The following is a 19,677-nucleotide window of genomic DNA, read 5'->3' on the forward strand; positions in this document are numbered from 1 at the left end:
GAAAGGGGCAATTGTCGATCTAGCCACTCGGTGGGGCAGCACTTATTTAATGATTGAGCGATTGCTTGAACTAAAACCGTTTCTTATAGATATGGCGAACCCTTAGGTAACCCTAAATGGAAGTCAATGGACACAGGTGGCTGAATTGAAGGAATTGCTTAAACACTCATTTACCGTGACTAAAAAATTACAAGCTGAGGATTTAACTCCTGGCATTTTCATAAGGGAGTGGAAGAACTTGCTATTTTGCCTGTCCCAAAGAAGAGGTTTAATCGCAGATGGCATGTCTGCTTCAATGAAACGGAGAGACACAGCTATTGGAAAATAAAAATTTTCTGGCAGCTGTTTGTGGACCCAAGTCATCCTATACTGCTTGATGATCAACAGCTTACTAAAGGAAAAGAAGCTGACTGAGGCAGCAGTTAGGATGAGTGGCCTACAGCAGGACTGCCAGGCACAAGAGGACTCGGGTCCTGACAGTGCTACTGCTGCCATATCTTCATCCTCATCAGATGAGGCGTTTGATTTTGACAAGTATTTGGATGATATGGGGCAGGCAAAGCGTTGCTGCAAGGAAAAAGATTTCACTCAGTCTCCTATAGCAAGCAGATTGACCATATTTCAGCAAAATGTTTCACTTGCTCTCAAAGAAATAGAAAAATTCAACCGTTCATCAAAACTGACTGTGCATGAGGCAATTCCTTTATATTTGGAAATTGTTAGAGATGCTGCCCATGTGGTTACGGCTTTGACTCCACCCTAAGTTAGTGCAGAGAGGTTGTTCTCTGGCCTTAAAATTAGTAGGTCAGATTTGAGGTCATCTATGAAGGAGGATCTGATGGAGGCAATTCTATTTCTTAGAACAAATTCATAGACTGCACAAATGTTTAGTATGTTTTTGTTGAAAACTGTTTTTTGCCACGTGAGAGGAAAAATATATATATATATATATATATATATATATATATATATATATATATATATATATATATATATATATTATATTTTGTAGGGGTTGGACGAAATAATGGAAACACCTGGAAACATCAACAAAAGTTAGTTTAATATGGTGTAGGTCCACCTTTTGCGGCGATTGCAGCCTCAATTCTCTGAGGTATGGATTCATACAAGGTGTGAATTGTTTCCAAAGGAATTGTAGCCCATTCTTCAGTTAAAACACCCTCCAGTTCTTTGAGCGACGATGGAGGCGGAAATCGACGTCTAACTTGAATCTCTAAAATCGACCATAAATGCTCAATGTTGAGGTCTGGGGATTTTGGGGCCAGATGAGATGCTCATCTTCATTACAATGTTCCTCGTGCCATGCTTTAACGATTCTAGCTGTATGAATTGGTGCATTATTATCCTGAAAGATGGCGTTCCCCCTCCGGGAACAGTGCTTGAACCATAGGATGCACTTGGTCGCCCAAAATGCCTAAATAATCTCGGCTGTTAATTCTTCCATGAAGGGATATCATTGGCCCGGCGGATCTCCACAAAATAGTACCCCAGATTATCACAGAACCTCCGCCATGTTTTACGGTTGGGAGAAGGCAGTCTGGATGGAATGCTTTCGGCTGTCTTCAAACGTACACTCGGCCGGAGGTCAGAAATAGGGTAAACGATGATTCGTCTGAGAATATCACATGTTTCCACTGCTCGAGGGACCAATTCTGGAGGTTTCTACACCACTCTAAACACTTGGAAACATTTGTTATTGAGAGCAGCGGTTTTCTAATTGCAGCTCTTCCGTGGAATCCAGATTGGTGCAGCTCCCGACGAACATTATTCGTGGAAACTGGGTTCTGTAGGTGTTCATTGAGCTCAGCAGTGATTTTTGGAGCCGTGGTCTTGCGATCCTCTCACAATTCGCATTAGAGTCCGACGGTCTCTCTCAGTCAACTTCGACTTTCGGCCGGACCTGTGCTTTGCTGCGGACGTTTTTCCTTCTCTTTCAAACTCAGTCATTACTTTGGAGACAGTACCTCTTGACACGCCAAGCATTCGGGCACTTTCTGTTACACTAGCGCCTGCTATACGAGCACCAACAATTTGGCCTCTTTGAAAATCCGAGAGGTCTGCCATTGGTATCAGGTTCTCATCAATGTTCTTACAATTCTGCAAAACGAACAGTTAACTTACATACACATATCACATAACACAAATAATCAACTACAAAACATTACCATATGTCACGGTTTGCATGTTTATAACATGTTCGAAGATTATGATGCCAAAACGTTAGGTGTTTCCATTATTTTGTCCAACCCCTGTGTGTGTATGTATATGTGTGTGTGTGTGTGTGTAATATATATATATATATATATATATATATATATATATATAATATAGTTTTGTGTTCTAAAGTTGTATTCCAATAAATATATATTATGTTCTAAATATCTTGATTATTGTATCATAAAAATTATTAAATGACTGATGTTCACACTGTACTACAATAAATGTTTCACTTAAATATAAGCCATATATGTTGGAGTCGGTGTAAGGGAAATTGAGGAGTCGCAGGTTTGGCTTACTGACTCCACAGCCCTGGTTCCTGTGCTGAGATAACACAGAATACACCTTTAAGGCTCTATTTGCATGTGAATTTGTAGCTCATTTGTCTCAGCCATAGTACATCAGATTACGAGAAAACAGATATCATTTTTAAGAAGAGAATGAAGATCCGGCACTGAAGACTTGATAAAATCCACAGGAAACTTTATTCACATATTTTCATAATAAAAACAGGGGAAAAAGACCCCCACGGAAGAACCTGTTGTGGGGTTTGAAACGCGTAAGGCGTGGGGGTCTTTTTCCCCTTTCTGTTTTTATTATGAAAATGTGAATAAAGTTTCCTGTGGATTCTATCAAGTCTTCAGTGCCGGATCTTCCTTCTTACATTTGCTACACATGATGGTCAGCCATTTGATCCATAGGCACAACCGGCTTACAGGACTATTTTTGGTGAGCACAAATCCATTTCCCTTTTCCCATTTTTTTTTTTTTCAAGATATCATTTTTACTGTTGCACTAGAGCCTATACAGCTATACCACTAGTTTCAATAGTAAACTTGTCCTGACAGATATTTATACAAACTCCATTTGCCCTACTTTAAGACTTCATGGAGTAATGTGTTTGTATTTGGCCATGTTGGAGCAGAAGGCTTTTTATTCCTCTTAACTGTGCTTTTTTTTCTTCTAAATGTACTAAATAATGCTGCTGTAAGCGACTCGCAGAATGTGTTTGAACCACACACCAATCACCTAATGTCTGTTTTTCAGGATTGTTGAGAATGGACAGGAACGTGTTGAAGTTGAAGAAGACGGTCAGTTAAAGTCCTTAACAATAAATGGTAAGGAGCAGCTGCTACGCTTGGATAACAAGTAAATTCAACGCACGCATGTGTATCAGAAATATTAACCTAAACAAGCGCCATTTGTGGATTATCAGGAACATTTTTGAAGAAATCTAAAGAACTTGTCTGTACGTAATCTAAGACATAACTAAAGGAAGCTCGTGGAGAGTTTCTGGTATTTGTCATAGACTCTCAGTTCAAATTTGGGACCACGCTCATAGGACCATACACACTTTCTTTTTTTGTTAATATATTGTTTTCTTCTGTGTCTTAATATCGTACATTTCTGTATGCACTTTAAGCGTTTACTTTTGAATTGCCGGAGAGGGTCGCGCTTTGCAGATCTCCCTGGTAGCAGAAGGGTTAAACAAGAAGTGAGACGTGATATTTCATTAGTGGTTGAACGAGAAACGTTCACTAACCGCATGACAAGTTTTACTCATTTTGTATGAATTGTGAACCAAGTGTTAGCTGTCCTACCTGCTATTAATCCAACTTTCCCAGCAAAACATGTTTTACTGTACGGACTCCATCTTCTTAAAGTAGAGGATGCGGAACGAAGACTGATTTCCACGTTCTTTATTTTCAGGTTTGTTTTGTTTTCTATCTGTGCATGAGTTCTGATGGTTTGCTTTCTGAACGCCGTTGTATAACTTCGCCGAGCAAGAGACTACATTTTTTTTTTTTTTTTTTTTTTTCTTTTTGTCATTTGCTAAAAAGTTGGATTTGAATAAATGCTAATGTTTGTAGTGCATTCTTTTATTCCTGGCACTTGTAGCATTCTTGTGTCTGTGGGTACTTTTGGTCACGTTCACACAGATGAGCCGGCACACGACTCCTGCACTGATAAAAAGGAGGGGGGAGGGAAATTCCCAACTGCACTCTTTACCACTTGCTTTTGCTTCTCTTGTGTGATCTTCTCAACTCCAAACCGCAAAATGGAGAAATCTTGCTTGTAACAAAACTGCATGGTCTGAGAAATCCCCATGCCTTCACTTTCACTACACCACTGAAGGAAATCTGAATTTGTGCATGTGCACATCACCAGGCATGTGTGCAGGGAACATTAGATCATATGGGTTCATTTAAAATACATAAGATTCATTTTAATTTCCTGTTCTTGAAAAATTGCAACCAAGATTTTTCCATGTTCCCTGCTTCAGTTCTGTAGCGTATCGTCTCACCTTTGTAGCTGTCCAGTCGCGACACTAATATAGTGCTAGGATCCATACAAATGAAGACACTTTTAGTTCTAAAAATAATGCTGCAGTTCCACTTCATTAAAAAGTTTGCACAATTTGCTTTTGCAGGCTTTGTTTCCTGCACATTCAACATTGAGGTCTGGTCACAAGTCAGCTAAAGGAGCTCCAGAAAGGACAGATAAAAGTTTACAAAACTCAACTACCAAATTGTCATCGTGAGCTCTGTTACCTCGTTCCGCGTCCAACAATAGACCAGTCAACGCAAAGGCTATAGAAGGGAAATGGTGCAAAACTTTTTTTTAATTCAACCCAACTGCAAAAAAATTTCTGTAGCTCCAATTATATGCACTTCAGCAAAAATGAAAATAAATTGTCCCCAAAAGTGGACTCCCTCTTAAATGTAGAGAGCTGTTCCAGGCCTACAATTAAGTAAATAATACCAAGAAGAGGAAAAATAGACCCATTTCATTTCTATAGCAAGATAATTACAGGTCTCATGGATACCTACATAACTCCATATCAGAGCCTTAAGGTTCTGATCTATACATTTAAGTGACTGCTCAAAAATGTAATGCTGATATCATCACAGGGAGAACTCCTTTAAGAACCCAGTAATGTAATGACTAAATTATTTTGAACAATTACTAATCTAAAATTCTAGTTCCAAATGTTTTTTCTTTATTCATCCCACCATCTTGTATCATGGTTGAACACTATTACAATATAATCAATATTTACAATCAAAATCAGTTTCTGTAAATTCACTTTTACTGGTTGCTTAGGCTCAAGTAGACCCTATTATGAGTTTTGTCATTAGTTTTGACCATGTAAAACTGCTGATGGTGCCAGACCGGAGAGGTGTTACTGTACTGGTTTACCATAATTCATGAGACTCCCCCCGACAGTGGCCTCTAAGGCCGAATTCACTGTCATTCATTGTGTTTGTAATTGATGCCGAATGGATGACATCCATGTATTGCCGCTACACATCATGTACCCATTCATTGAAATGTATGCATTTGATGTTAGTCAGTCGAGCCTACCCTTTTCCTTTCGTTTTGATTGGGCACTCTTGCCTTTTAATAGGGCAAGGTAAAGGCTGTGAAGTCCTTCCATGGTTAATCCTGTCTTTAGGAATGGGTATTGTTGGAACATACTTGTAAATACAAGCAATTTTCTGCTCACTAAAATTTTCACCTTTCCTCCGGTTCAAATTTTCTTTTGTTTACAACTTGGTGCTGTGGAAACCGACACCTTTGGTAGACAGCCGAACAGGCACCGTACTTGCAAGCTGTTTTCTACTGACTTTGCTAGCATTTTTTGAAGTGGCCACGTTCTTTGGAGAACGCTGTTGCCTGTTAATCTGGCAAGCTTCCACGCAAGACAGCAGCGGTGGTCGGTCTCCTAGTCAAAAAGCTGTAAACAAGTGTTAGAGTGGCTGCAAATTTTAATAAGTAGTAAATTTACAAACATGCTTGTTTTTTATAATCACTATCCATCTATGATGATGGGAATAATGCTTTTATACAGAGACCACTTGGCTCTAAGGGCCATCTTCGTAGCACGTATGGGCGTGATGCGTGCTGGAATCAGATTTGGCTTCCTTATTATTGCTGCTGCTATAACTCTACACATCTCCAATCTAGCAGCAGCTTTGAAAGATCCAAACTACTGACAGAAAACCTTCAAGCAGCTTGCAAAAGTGTCATCCAATTCATACATTTTCTGTTTTAATGCCACGTATACATTGACCAGATTGCAGGGTTTCTCAATGATGTTTCTTCTGCATGCAATATACAGATCCTCCCTGTTCTTGGCCTATAGCTCCGTATGTAAAGACCATGCAGAATGAAACTCGTATTGGACACTGTTTGGGTTATAACTGATTTCACACAAGACACTATGACCATTACTCAGTGTGTGGTTTCCTTTAACATTATGTTTATTGATACATACAAATGTGTTAAATTCATTACTTTACAGGATATTTTAAGATGCCCCTTCCTAGCATTTATTTCACCCAAGAATGGGGTACTCCAGGTGCTGGCGATATTAGACGTCTTCCATGCACTTGAGGTTCTGCTCTTGGTTATACCAGCCACTGATCAGACAGTCAAGGAAAGCGAAGCGTACACAATGTTATGCTTAATACAAAAGCGGGGCGTTGGTGTATGTTCACATGGAGTTTGTTGATGTGACTTTTAATGTGGATTATGCAGCAAAATCTGCATTAAAAAACACTATCTGCTTTCAACATACTTCCCATACATTTGAATGTTAGACTGTGGTTATCCTGCACATTACACGCAATCTAATTTTTGGGGGTACTTTCTCTGTGGATTTTTTTTTTTTTGTCAAGGTTATTGCAGCGGAAAGGCGTTCAAAATGAAACCATAGTGACACACCCTATTGTAATTAAAATTGCAGGAAAAAATCAAAGCCGAAGTGACCCAAAACTGCATTAAAAAGCAATGTCCTTTCCAAACCACACCAAAAGTAGTTTTTAGACACTTTTCAACCCCTTAAAAAAAGGCAAAATCCAAGTAAAAACAAAACTCTGAATTTTTTTTTACTTGAACCTTTTGTTCAAGTAAATACAATTTATTAACATTTATTTAAAGTATTTTCGTTCTCTAGCTGCACCCAACAATTGCCATTGAAGGCTGAAATATATTATGTCTTGCCTCTCTCTGAACCATCTCCGCAAAGTCAAAAAATAACCGAAGAGGCCCATTTTAAAGTATTTCCCACTTCAAATAAAGCAAAATTTGGGAGCTTTGGTCCATGGTCTTGGAAATTTGGCAATCACATTTACTGGCAAAGGTTTCCAACTTTCACTCTGCCTTCCTTCATTCAGAGCTTCATGCCTGATTAGATAACACCTATATGCATGGTTTTATTTCACACTTTCACTCCGGTCTAACACTGTGACTAGGTATGAGAAGAACTACTAACCCTGCATTTGTAACATGCCTAGAGTTTTTACTTAACATGTGAGGGAGCTTTATCAAAAGTAGTGCAGGTGCCCATGGTCGCCATCAACCTGCAGCTATTCTGTGGTCAAACGAATGGATTACCATGGATGACTCCTACTTCCCCTTGCACTAGTATGGATAAATCTCACCTATACATTTTTTTTTTTCCCAAGCAAATGGTAACAAGCAATGATTAAATCTTATATCAAACCTATTTTTTTTTTTTTTGGCACATATCGTTAGCAACTATTTTTTGTCACTGAACTTTCTACTTCATATCTATTTGTTTCTTCCATCCCTTCCCCTAATTCATGGTGCCATACCTGCAGCCGCAACTAAAGCCATATCATGGTTAAAGAGGTTATATAGTAGAGGCCACAGCTGAGCCGCAATACCTACAGGTCTACTGTGGTGCTCGAAATAAAAATGAATATTGCTCTAAAGAGATTCCTTTTTTCTTTTGACTGACTTCTAAAAACTAAAGAGGTACTTGCTTATAAGCCATTTGCTTGAATGTTGAATAGTGATAGCGAACATGTTTGGATAAGGTGTTATCCGAGTATCTTGAGTGTTCTTGCGTAATATGTTCGAGTCTCTGCGATTGCATGTCTCGTGCCTGTTAAGACAGCCACAACACATGCAAGGATTACCTAACAGCCACGAGACTTGCTGCCGCAGAGACTCGAACATGTTACTCGAGCATGCCTGAGATACTTGGAATAACGCCTTGTCTGAGCTTATTTGCTCAAAGCTAATGTTAAACTTCTACTGTTCTTTCCATTTTACACAGAACTTGTCATCAGATTCCTGGTCGTACAGTTGCTGCACAATTGCAGCCAGAAATGTTTTGTAGAAGATGCATTTTGAGAAGTCAACCAGGCACTCTGTCTCCAATGCTCATTCTAATGTTGTCCTTGGTGTCTTCTCACTCTCTTAGGCCGGTTTAACACGTCCGTTTTTTTTCCGGTACCAGAGATGTCTGTGTTTGTAATACTTGTGCCACATGCATGGGTGCCTCTGAAGCAGTGGCTCCGGGTGCTGAAGACTGTTCTCATCATTCTCACCTGCTGTGCTTCCACCCTCCAACCCCCGCCTAAAAGTAGTAGCTCGCAGCCACGCAAAAAAAAAACATAGGTGGTTTCACATTAGCGTTTCAGGGCGCAGCGACGGCCTGCGCACGGCCGCCGCTAAGCCCCTCCCCCTGCCGAGCCTCCTCCGGTAGCTCCGCCTACGGGAGCATGACGCTGCATGCGTCCTGCGTCCCCTATCTTTATCACTGGGGACGCAGGCCGTGCGCAGTATGCGTTTGCCAGCGCATGTGTCCTTTTGATGGTGCGCCGAGCGCAACCAAATTGCAACAGGTTGCGTTTGGCGCTGGTCGGCACGCCGCCAAATGCATACTGCGCACGGCCTGCGTCCCCAGTGATAAAGATAGGGGACGCATGCAGCGTCATTCGCCCGTAGGCGGAGCTACCGGAGGTGTGGCAGGGGGTGTGGCTTAGTGGCTGCCGTGCGCAGGCCATCGCTGCGCCCTGAAACGCTAATGTGTAACCACCCTTCGATGTGCCATTTCTGGTGCTTTCCCCGGCTCTTCCCACTTGCCCTGTAGCGGTGGCAAGTGGGGTTGATGTCACCTTTGTATTGTCTGGTATCATCAAGCCCACGGCTTAGTAAAGGAGAAGCGTCTATAAGACACCTCTCCATTACTAATCATATAGTTATATGGTAACTCAAGATATAGCCAGTACAAAGTCGTTTACTAGAAATAGAAAACACACGTTTCCATTTTTATTTAAAAATAACGAACAGTTATACTTGCCTAATTCCCCTGACTCCCTCATCTCCTGTAATAAAATTTTTTAAAAAATCCCTTACGTATCTGTTCTGTCCTACACCGTAATCCAAGTTTGGGGAATAAATAGCTTTCAACCTGGACGGTGCCAAGATGCAACCGTCCAGGCGGAAAACCACTAGTGAATGAGCTGTTGCAAGTGCAGCATCATTGACCAGCGGTAACCGTGGTTATCGCCGGTCAGTAAGGCTACGTTCCCAGCCAGGCTGAACTATGGTGACCTCAGCACCATGGGAAAAAGTCAGTGATGAGGTCACCGCAGATCACTGAGAAATTCTCAAGGTGATCTGCTGTGAACTCACTGAGCTGAACTGCAGTGACCTCATCACTGACCTTTTACATATCAAACACACTTTTCATTTTTTATTTCTTAATAAAGGATGTTATACTGGCTGTGCCTTTAGTTACATGGTAAATATAGGATTAGTAAACGATAGGTGTCTCATAGACATCTCCCTATTAGTAATTCGTGGGCTTGATGTCACCAGACAATACAAAGGTGGCATCAACCCCACAAATGTTCCATTGGCCCACAAGTATGAACACCACTTGCCACTGCTACAGGGCAATTGCGAAGAGCAAGGCAAAGCACCAGAATCTGATCATCTTATAGATGTGCCTTTCCTGGGTGGCTGCAAGCAGGGGTCAATATCTATGGCCCCTTACCGGCCTGAGAATACCAGCCCCTAGCTGTCAGCTTTAGCATGACTGGTTGTCAAAAATGGGGGGGACCTCACTTTTTTTTTTTAACTTCTATAAATATTTTTTTTTTTTTTTTTTTTAAAAAAGCAGTGTTGATGCCTCTACTCTTGATAAGCTGACAGCTGTTAGTTTTGCCTGGCTTGTTATAGAAAATACAGGGGCAACCATGCCAGGTTTTTTTTTTTTTTAAATTTATAGCGCAGGTGATGAATACCACCAACAGCTGTTCCTATGGTCTTTAGCGGCAGCAGGTGTAGGCTGTTGGAACTAATGGTCCCATCAGCTGCCACCTGCTCTCAGTGTTAGCACTTGAATATAACTCGCTATTCTCCACTGCTCGCACTGATCACTGGCAGAACAGGGGAGAATGATGAGAGCCGTCTTCAGCACCTGACGCCGGGGAACGGTGCTTACCGTTCCGCTGCTTCTTGGGTGCTGGGACATGTCATACGGATGACATCCCTGTGCCAGATGTGTGTGCTGTCTGTAAAAAAAAAAAAAAAAAAAAAAAAAAAAGCGGATCACATGGACATGCCATCTGTGGAAACATACTGACATGTGCACAGCAACATAGATTTGTGTCTACCTGTGTAAGTTTTTATGGTATGTGTGAAAACTGTCACCACATGCACTGGAGCCACGGATGTGTGAAAAAGGCCTTAGAGTAAAGCCCCCGTTACACAACGATGTCCCAGCGATCCCACCAACGATCCGACATGATGGGATCTCTCCCTATATGTGCACATAAACCTGTCAGGGTGGTTTCCGATGTCCATGATTGGTCATCCTCCTGGAAATATATGAAGCTATCACACTCTGGGTAGGAGATGTATGGACATCGATTGGACTGATGGACATCTGAAACAGCCCTTAGTCAAAGAAATCTGGGTGTGGAGAAGTTTCTTAATCATTCTTTTCACGTGGTTATAAGGGCATCCTGAATCTGATGACTGGTTCATTTAAAATTCTTCCAAGATTACCCACATTCTACGGAGGCCAAGATATGCTACTATGTAACCAAGCCAAGCAAAGGCTTATCTTTTCTAGGTCATTGATGTGACTTTTCTTCTCTTAAGGGCCTGTCACACTAAGCGATATCGCTAGCAATATCGCTATAAGGTCACTGGTTTTTGTGACGTAACAGTGATATTGCTAGCGATATCGCTATGTCTGATACTTACCTCCGACCGCTCCCCCGCTGGTTATCGCTGATCGCGCAAGAACGTCTTGGACCGTTTCTCGTCGTCAGCTTCCTGCTGGGCTCCCTGCTGTGGCGACGCGTGGACGCAGGCGGGAGGACGTCAGGATCGCCTCGTCTGACAGGTAAGTAACGACCCCCGACCCCTGCTATGTCACTGGTGAGATCTGCCTGTGTGGCAGACCACTAGCGACCACTTAGCGATGCACCAGCGATCTTGACCGTGTCATATCGCTGGTCGGGATCGCTGGTGCATCGCTAAGTGTGACAGTACCTTTACTCTGCATCAAATTTGTTTTTTGTCCCCCCTCCTTCCCCAATGTCTCCCAATATACAGTTGTGGCCAAAAGTATTGACACCCCTGCAATTTTGTCAGATAATACTCAGTTTCTTCCTGAAAATGATTGCAATCACAAATTCTTTGGTATTATCTTCATGTAATTTGTCTTAAATGAAAAAAACACAAAAGAGAATGAAGCAAAAAGCAACACATTGATCATTTCACACAAAACTCCAAAAATGGGCCAGACAAAAGTATTGGCACCCTCAGCCTAATACTTGGTTGCACAACCTTTAGCCAAAATAACTGCGACCAACCGCTTCCGGTAACCATCATGAGTTTCTTACAATGCTCTGCTGGAATTTTAGACCATTCTTCTTTGGCAATCTGCTCCAGGTCCCTAATATTAGAAGGGTGCCTTCTCCAAACTGCCATTTTTAGATCTCTCCACAGGTGTTCTATGGGATTCAGGTCTGGACTCATTGCTGGCCACCTTAGATGTCTCCAGTGCTTTCTCTCAAACCATTTTCTAGTGCTTTTTGAAGTGTGTTTTGGGTCATTGTCTTGCTGGAAGACCCATGACCTCTGAGGGAGACCCAGCTTTCTCACACTGGGCCCTACATTATGCTGCAAAATTTGTTGGTAGTCTTCTGACTTCATAATGCCATGCACACGGTCAAGCAGTCCAGTGCCAGAGGCAGCAAAGCAACCCCAAAACATCAGGGAACCTCCACCATGTTTGACTGTAGGGACCGTGTTTTTTCTTTGAATACCTCTTTTTTCTCCTGTAAACTCTATGTTGATGCCTTTGCCCAAAAAGCTCTACTTTTGTCTCATCTGACCAGAGAACATTCTTCCAAAGCGTTTTAGGCTTTTTCAGGTAAGTTTTGGCAAACTCCAGCCTGGCTTTTATGTCTCGGGGTAAGAAGTGGGGTCTTCCTGGGTCTCCTACCATACAGTCCCTTTTCATTCAGACGCCGACGGATAGTACGGGTTGACACTGTTGTACCCTCGGACTGCAGGGCAGCTTGAACTTGTTTGGATGTTCGTCGAGGTTCTTTATCCAACATCCGCACAATCTTGCGTTGAAATCTCTTGTCAATTTTTCTTTTCTGCCCACATCTAGGGAGGTTAGCCACAGTGCCATGGGCTTTAAACTTCTTGATGACACTGCGCACGGTAGACACAGGAACATTCAGGTCTTTGGAGATGGACTTGTAGCCTTGAGATTGCTCATGCTTCCTCACAATTTGGTTTCTCAAGTCCTCAGACAGTAGTTTGGTCTTCTTTCCTTTCTCCATGCTCAATGTGGTACACACAAGGACACAGGACAGAGGTTGAGTCAACTTTAATCCATGTCAACTGGCTGTAAGTGTGATTTAGTTATTGCCAACACCTGTTAGGTGCCACAGGTAAGTTACAGGTGCTGTTAATTACACAAATTAGAGAAGCATCACATGATTTTTCGAACAGTGCCAATACTTTTGTCCACCCTCTTTCTTATGTTTGGTGTGGAATTATATCCAATTTGGCTTTAGGACAATTATTTTTGTGGTTTTTCATTTACGACAAATTAAATGAAGATAATACCAAAGAATTTGTGTTTGCAATCATTTTCAGGAAGAAACTGAGTATTATCTGACAAAATTGTAGGGGTGTCAATACTTTTGGCCACAACTGTAACTAGTGATGAGGACAAGTGCTGGTTATTAGCTTGCCTAGGGTGCTCAGGTGACCTGTTCGAGTCAGTGCTGCTATGTGTTTCACGGTAGTTTACACAGCCCAAAAACATGCGAGGATTGCCCGTGTACAGTGGGTACAGAAAGTATTCAGACCCCTTTAAATATTCCATTCTTTGTTTCATTGCAGCCATTTGGTAAATTCAAAAAAAGTTCATATTTTTTTTTCTCATTAATGTACACTCTGCACCCCATCTTGACTGGGGAAAAAAAACAGAAATGTTTGCAAATTTATTAAAAATGAAAAACTGAAATCTCACATGGTCATAAGCATTCAGACCCTTTGCTCAGACTCTCATATTTAAGTCATATGCTGTCCATTTCCTTGTGATCATCCTTGAGATAGTTCTACTACTTCATTGGAGTCCAGCTGTGTTTAATTAAACTGATAGGACTTGATTTGTAAAGGCACACACCTGTCTATACTCTATAAGACCTCACAGTGCATGTCAGACCAAATGAGAATCATGAGGTCAAAGGAACTGGCCAAGGAGCTCAGAGACAGAATTGTGGCAAGGCACAGATCTGGCCAAGGTTACAAAAGAATTGCTGCAGTACTCACTAAGAGCACAGTGGCCTCCATAATACTTAAATGGAAGAAGTTTCGGACCACACCAGAAGACTTCCTGGACCTGGCCGTCCAGCCAAACTGAGCAATTATGGGAGAAGAACCTCAAGATCAGTATGGCTGAGCTCCACAGATGCAGTAGGGAGATGGGAGAAAGTTCCACAAAGTCAACTATCACTGCAGCCCTCCACCAGTCGGGCCTTTATGGCAGAGTGGTCCGACGGAAGCCTCAAAAAGTTCTAAGCGGTATGTGTGGAGAAAATAAGGCAATGCTCATCACCTGCCCAATACATTCCCAACAGTGAAACGTGGTGGCAGCATCATTATATGGGGATGTTTTTCAGTGGCAGGGAGAGAAAGACTGATTGCAATTGAAGGAAGCATGAATGCGGCCAAGTACAGAGATCTCGTGGATGAAAACCTCTTCCAAAGTGCTCTAGTCCTCAGACTTGGTTGAAGGTTCACCTTCCAACAAGACAATGACCCTAAGCACACAGCTAAAATAACAAAAGAGTGACTTCAGAACTACTCTGTCACCATTCTTTACTGGCCCAGCCAGAGTTCTGACCTAACCCAATTGAGCATCTCTGGAGAGACCTGAAAATGGCTGTCCACCAACGTTCACATCCAACCTGACGGAACAGGAGATGATCTGCAAGGAAAAATGGCAGAGGATCCCCAAATCCCGGTGTGACAAACTTGTTGCATCATTCCCAAGAAGACTCATGGCTGTACTAGCTCAAAAGGTGCTTCTACTCAATACTGAGCAAAGGGTCTGAATACTTATGACCATGCGATATTTCCATTTTTCTTTTTTAATTTGCAAAAATTTCTACATTTCTGATTTTTCAGTCAAGATTGGGTGCAGAGTGCACATTAATGAGAAAAAAATGAACTTTTTTGAATTTACCAAAGGGGTCTGAATACTTTCCGTACCCACTGTATGTCAGGCAATCCCTGCTTGCTTTTGTGGCTGTCTTACAGCTGTGAAACATTTGGATGCTTGGACGCGAACATGTCACTCCGGCACCCTTGGTAAACTCGAGAAACGAGCACTTGTGCTCATTGCTAATAACTAAATATGTTGCATGTAAGTTTTGGTCAGGAATGCGCACTTCCTCGTCACGTTCCATCATAAAGCCACACCAGTGCATTTCACCTCCTGCATTGAATGTGATGAAATAAGCATTAGCACCAGAAAGAAAGTGCACGCTGTGGATGAACCAAATCTGCATCGTGCTCGTGTTTACACGCGATGGATGAGTTTTGTAAGAACTATTCTACTAGTCTGCTATTGTAATCTGTTGTAGACTTTACCGGCGCATACGTTTTTATAATGCCCTGATCTTTACATAGTGTGGAAGATGCATTAAAAAAACAGCTGATGAGGCAATGAAAATGAGCCAGCCCCATTTACTCACAGCACTGATATTGGGCCACCCCAGGAAATTTGTATAGAGTGCAGGGCTGGAGTGACCATTCTAGAGTACCCATGGAAACATTTATCTGAACATCACATTTGGAAATAAACTTTCATTTTTAGTCCTATATAATTATGTTGAAACCCATATAAAGACTGGTTCATAAGTTGTCGACATCCCTTTCTCCCAAGCATGTCTGTTTACAAGAGACATGGTAATTTATGACTAGACACCCCTGACACCATCTAATCTCCAAAGATGACAGATTTTTCTTCCACAAATCTTTTATGTCCTGGGAGAGTCGGGGGCATCTAGTATGCATTAGCCCATAGTCGTATATGGCTAACTTTAGGACATAGTTATGAATTGGCTCACATTTCAATGGTTGATGAAGCTAATTGTTTAACTTGTTGCTGTTCAGTTGTGTAGGTTTTTGTATGACCATCAAAGAACTGTAAGGCTGTGTGCACACGCTGCGGATTTTGCTGCGGTTCCGGCCGCTGCGGACCCGCAGCAGTTTCTGCTGCGGTGTACAGTACAATGATTCCCTATGGGAATCAAAAACCGCAGTGCAGACGGTGCGGAATTTTCCGTGCGGATTATCTGCGGTTTTCAATCCGCAGAAAGAATTGACATGTCAATTCTTTCTGCGGATTCTCCTGCGGTTTGCCATCTCCTCCATTGAGGAGATGAAAAACCGCAGGGCAAAACCGCAGAGCAATCCGCAGGTAAAACCGCAGGTCTTTTGACCTGCGGTTTCACCTGCGGATTGTACAAAATCCGCGCGGATGAATCCGCACCTTTTCCGCAGCGTGTGCACACAGCCTAAGGGAATTTGCAGCAAATTTACTTTTGTTGGTAATCATTGGAACTCGCCTTATGGACCCATCAAAAGGGCAAGTCAGTCTTTGAAACCAGGGGAGTGTTAAAAAATAAATATACATAATACCGAACGCCACACCCAAGTAGCAGGAATTGTATACAGGGACATCTGCGCAGCATATGGGCTAAGTCCCCCTAAATCCAGGTGGGAGACCCCAGAGAAAGTAGTTGAGAATGAAAGGGCTAAAATCCTGTGGGATTTCCAGATCCAGATGGATAAGCAGGTGTTGGCTAACCAAGCAGACATTGTAATAGTAGACAAGGATCAGAAGACAGCAATAATAATGTGGCAGTGCCAAGTGACCGCAACATCAGAAAGAAGGAATATGAGAAGCTGGAGAAATACCAGGGCCTCAAAGGAGAACTGGAGAAGATGTGGAACGTGAAGGCAACAGTGATTCCAATGGTGACAGGAGCACTTGGAGCAGTGACCACTAAGTTGGGAAAATGGCTACAACAGATCCCAGGAGCAACATCTGAGCTCTCTGTCCAGAAAAGTGCAATGCTGGGAACAAGTAAGATCCTCCGGAAGAGGACCCGAGAATGAGGAAGGACAAAGAATAACACCCCCATTGGGGCATTGGGGGGTGAGAAGGAAGTTTGTATAAAAGTTTTAGTGGGCCTCTCTGTTGAGGTTTTAGTTGTTGAAGAAAAAAATGATTTTTCGTGTGTGTGTGTGTGTGTGTGGTGGGGGAGTATTTGATTTATAGAAAATCTTTTTCAACAGTAATTCAGTTTTTATAATAGCTAAATGCTTTGATTGCTTAGGAACCCCAGTACAGATGCTGATTAAATATTGGGACTTTGGTACTATAAGGATACAGCCTTCCCAAAACCTGTCAGATGACCAGTGCACTAGCAGGAAGCAGCAGGCCTCCACTGATAAAGGCTTGAGCAGCACAGGTGCAAACCACTAATAGAAACAGCCACCCACACACCTAGCAAATTAAAGGAGGGGTTTGCTGCCTAGTAGAAAAATTGCACACAAATAGGGCTTGAGTAGAACGTCATTCACACAGGTATATGTGTGATGCAAAGTGTCTGGCTAACAGCCTATTGATGGCGCCTATAATATTAGCAGGCAGGCTGCCCAGCACCCCACAGAGACAGATGCCCCAGTACACCAAGCCAACAAAAAAGGGCCTAGCTGCATCCTGCAAAAAATGATCAAAAAGTGCAATAAAAGATGACGAAACTAATGCATATGATAAATACATTAAATGAGGTATTGATTAATATTTTGGTCAAAGTAGATAAGCTCGCAACCCAACATCAAGGGTCCTCATGCTTGCAAGTCCTAACACTAATTTCAAAAACAGCTAATATAACAAAAATTTAAAAAAAAAAAGCAAATACCATAAAGATACAGCCATCCCAAAACCTGTCAGATGACAAATGCACTAACAGGATGCAACAGGCTTGAGATGTGGTCGTCACACCTGTTTCCTAGACCTGGAGCTAATGCACCAAGCTGGCAGACAGCCACGAGCCACAATTCATGGGATCGTGAGCCACATGTGGCTCCTGAGTTACATGTTGGGGACCCCTGCTATATATCATACCGTTCACCTTCTCCCACTCTATAACATGATGCCTGAAGATTGGATTGCGTTTTCATGGTTCCAGGTGAGTAGGAGCAGAGACAGAAAGATCCATCCTCGCTGCCTTTGGCCTCATTCACATGTCAGTGTTTCATCAGTATTTGTATGCCAAAACCAGGAGTGTCTCCAAAACAGAGAACAGGTATCAGTCTTTCAGTTATTGTTTTTCTTTGTAAGTTCCACTCCTGGTTTTGGCATACAAACACTGATGCAAAAATACTGACGTGTGAATTAGGCCTTTAAGGGTATGTGCACACGTTGCAGATTGGGCTCAGGAATTTCCTGAGCAGATTCAGCATCTCTTGCCATGAAACGCATATAGAAATCCGCACGTTTTATTTTGCGGATTTTGTGTGGATTGGCATGCGTTTTTACCCCTGCGGATTTAATTAATTCAATAGGTGTAAAATGCATGCGGATCCGCAAAAAGAATTGACATGCTGCGAAAAATAAACCGCTGCGGATTCCATGCGGAATTTTTCGCAGCATGTGCACAGCAATTTTTTTTTTTCTCATTGAATAACATTGTTTGGTCTCAGACTTGCAGATCTGCAGCGATTCCGCACGGAAAATCCGCTGCGGATCTGCAACAAATCTGCAACGTGTGCACATACCCTCACATTTTGAAAAGGATTTTAAAGGCTTATCCACCCAAAAACAAGCTATTCACTATCCATAGAATTGGAAATAGCTTGGAATCTCAGCAGTTTGATCCCCAAGTTATCTGGAGATTGGGGGTCTCCAGCCTCGTCCCGAATGGATCGGAGGGACCCCAGAACAGTCTATTCTACATTTATTGTGTATGGGACTAGCCAAACACTGCACTCCGCAGTCTCATATCCCATAGACAGCACATAAGCGGGATGGGGCTATGGAGCCCGGATCACAGGTTGCCCTGGTCGTTAGACCCCCAGCAATCAGCAAGTTATTCCCTATCCTATGTGATAATGTTGTCTGAAAATACAGTAACTAATGAATGCCTTGTTCTCTGCTGGAAATGCGTTTCTTAAGCTGCCCATGTGACACGTGCGTTTATAATGGTGCTGAAGTGAATGTGTGGTCCTATGTAGCTTGGTGCAACACAAACCGTTTTTTGATATGAGCGCATTACCTACTTGCAGTGGAGGCCTAGAGATTTGCTTAGAAACAATACTAAGTGACGCGCTACAGACGGAGGTTCAGTATCATTGGTGTAGTTCAGGCAGGATGTCTACGCTCCTGCTCAGTGTGGGATATTCAAGCAGCTGCTATGTTGACATCAGACTAAAAACGGAGCAGCTATTAACGCAAAATCCAGCAATAGAGAGGTAAGTCATTTTTATATTATTCATCCTTAGCGTGAAACAAAAGGTAACAAATCTCCTACATTCTGACCCATCCCAGCTGGGGTATGAAATAGTGACTTTATTTTTCAAGAGGCTGTCCACTACTTTTTGATTGATGTCCTGATCCGCCGGGATCCGAAACCGGCACCCCGCCAATCAGATGTTATCTGTGTCGGATGCAGTGATTGCCCACGGCCAGAAGAACTCACTTGCGGAGCTAGCTAACTTTTGATAGTGGATGTCGCAGGGTACTGCACATCCGTCTCCCATGGATTTGAATAGGATGCGAATGTACAGTACCAAACCCCCGGCCACTACCAGAAGACAGCCAGCTATGCAAGTGTGCAAGTGAATATTTCCAGCTGGCGGCCGCTGCCAACCATGACAGCTGATCGGCGGGAGTGTTGGATTTCAGATCAGGCATTGTCATCAGTGAAAAAGTAGTGGACCACCTCTGTAGTTTTTACAGATTGTTTCACTGTTACACCATACATACAATTGCCCTACTTTTTAGCCTGTAACCTATACTGTTGATGACCTAACCATAGGCTAGGGTCAGGTCGCATGACAGTA

The 19,677-nt window shown here is 42.4% G+C and overlaps 1 protein-coding gene across 2 annotated transcripts in view; it reads left to right on the forward strand.

Annotated features, from left to right (window-relative positions):
• Positions 1-19,677, forward strand: part of DNAJB6 (DnaJ heat shock protein family (Hsp40) member B6) — a 147,018-nt gene that overhangs the window by 76,720 nt on the left and 50,621 nt on the right. Inside the window, exon 8 of one of the 2 annotated variants that reach the window (XM_073581603.1) lies at positions 3,286-3,356. In XM_073581603.1, coding sequence (XP_073437704.1) covers positions 3,286-3,356 — 71 coding nt within the window. Of the gene's footprint in view, positions 1-3,285; positions 4,122-19,677 lie in introns of those variants that run through there. The other variant, XM_073581604.1, reaches the window with a different exon arrangement.

The sequence above is a fragment of the Dendrobates tinctorius genome, unplaced genomic scaffold (genome assembly GCF_039654945.1).
Source record: "Dendrobates tinctorius isolate UK_male_01 unplaced genomic scaffold, ASM3965494v1 ptg000070l, whole genome shotgun sequence".
NCBI lineage: Eukaryota > Metazoa > Chordata > Amphibia > Anura > Dendrobatidae > Dendrobates > Dendrobates tinctorius.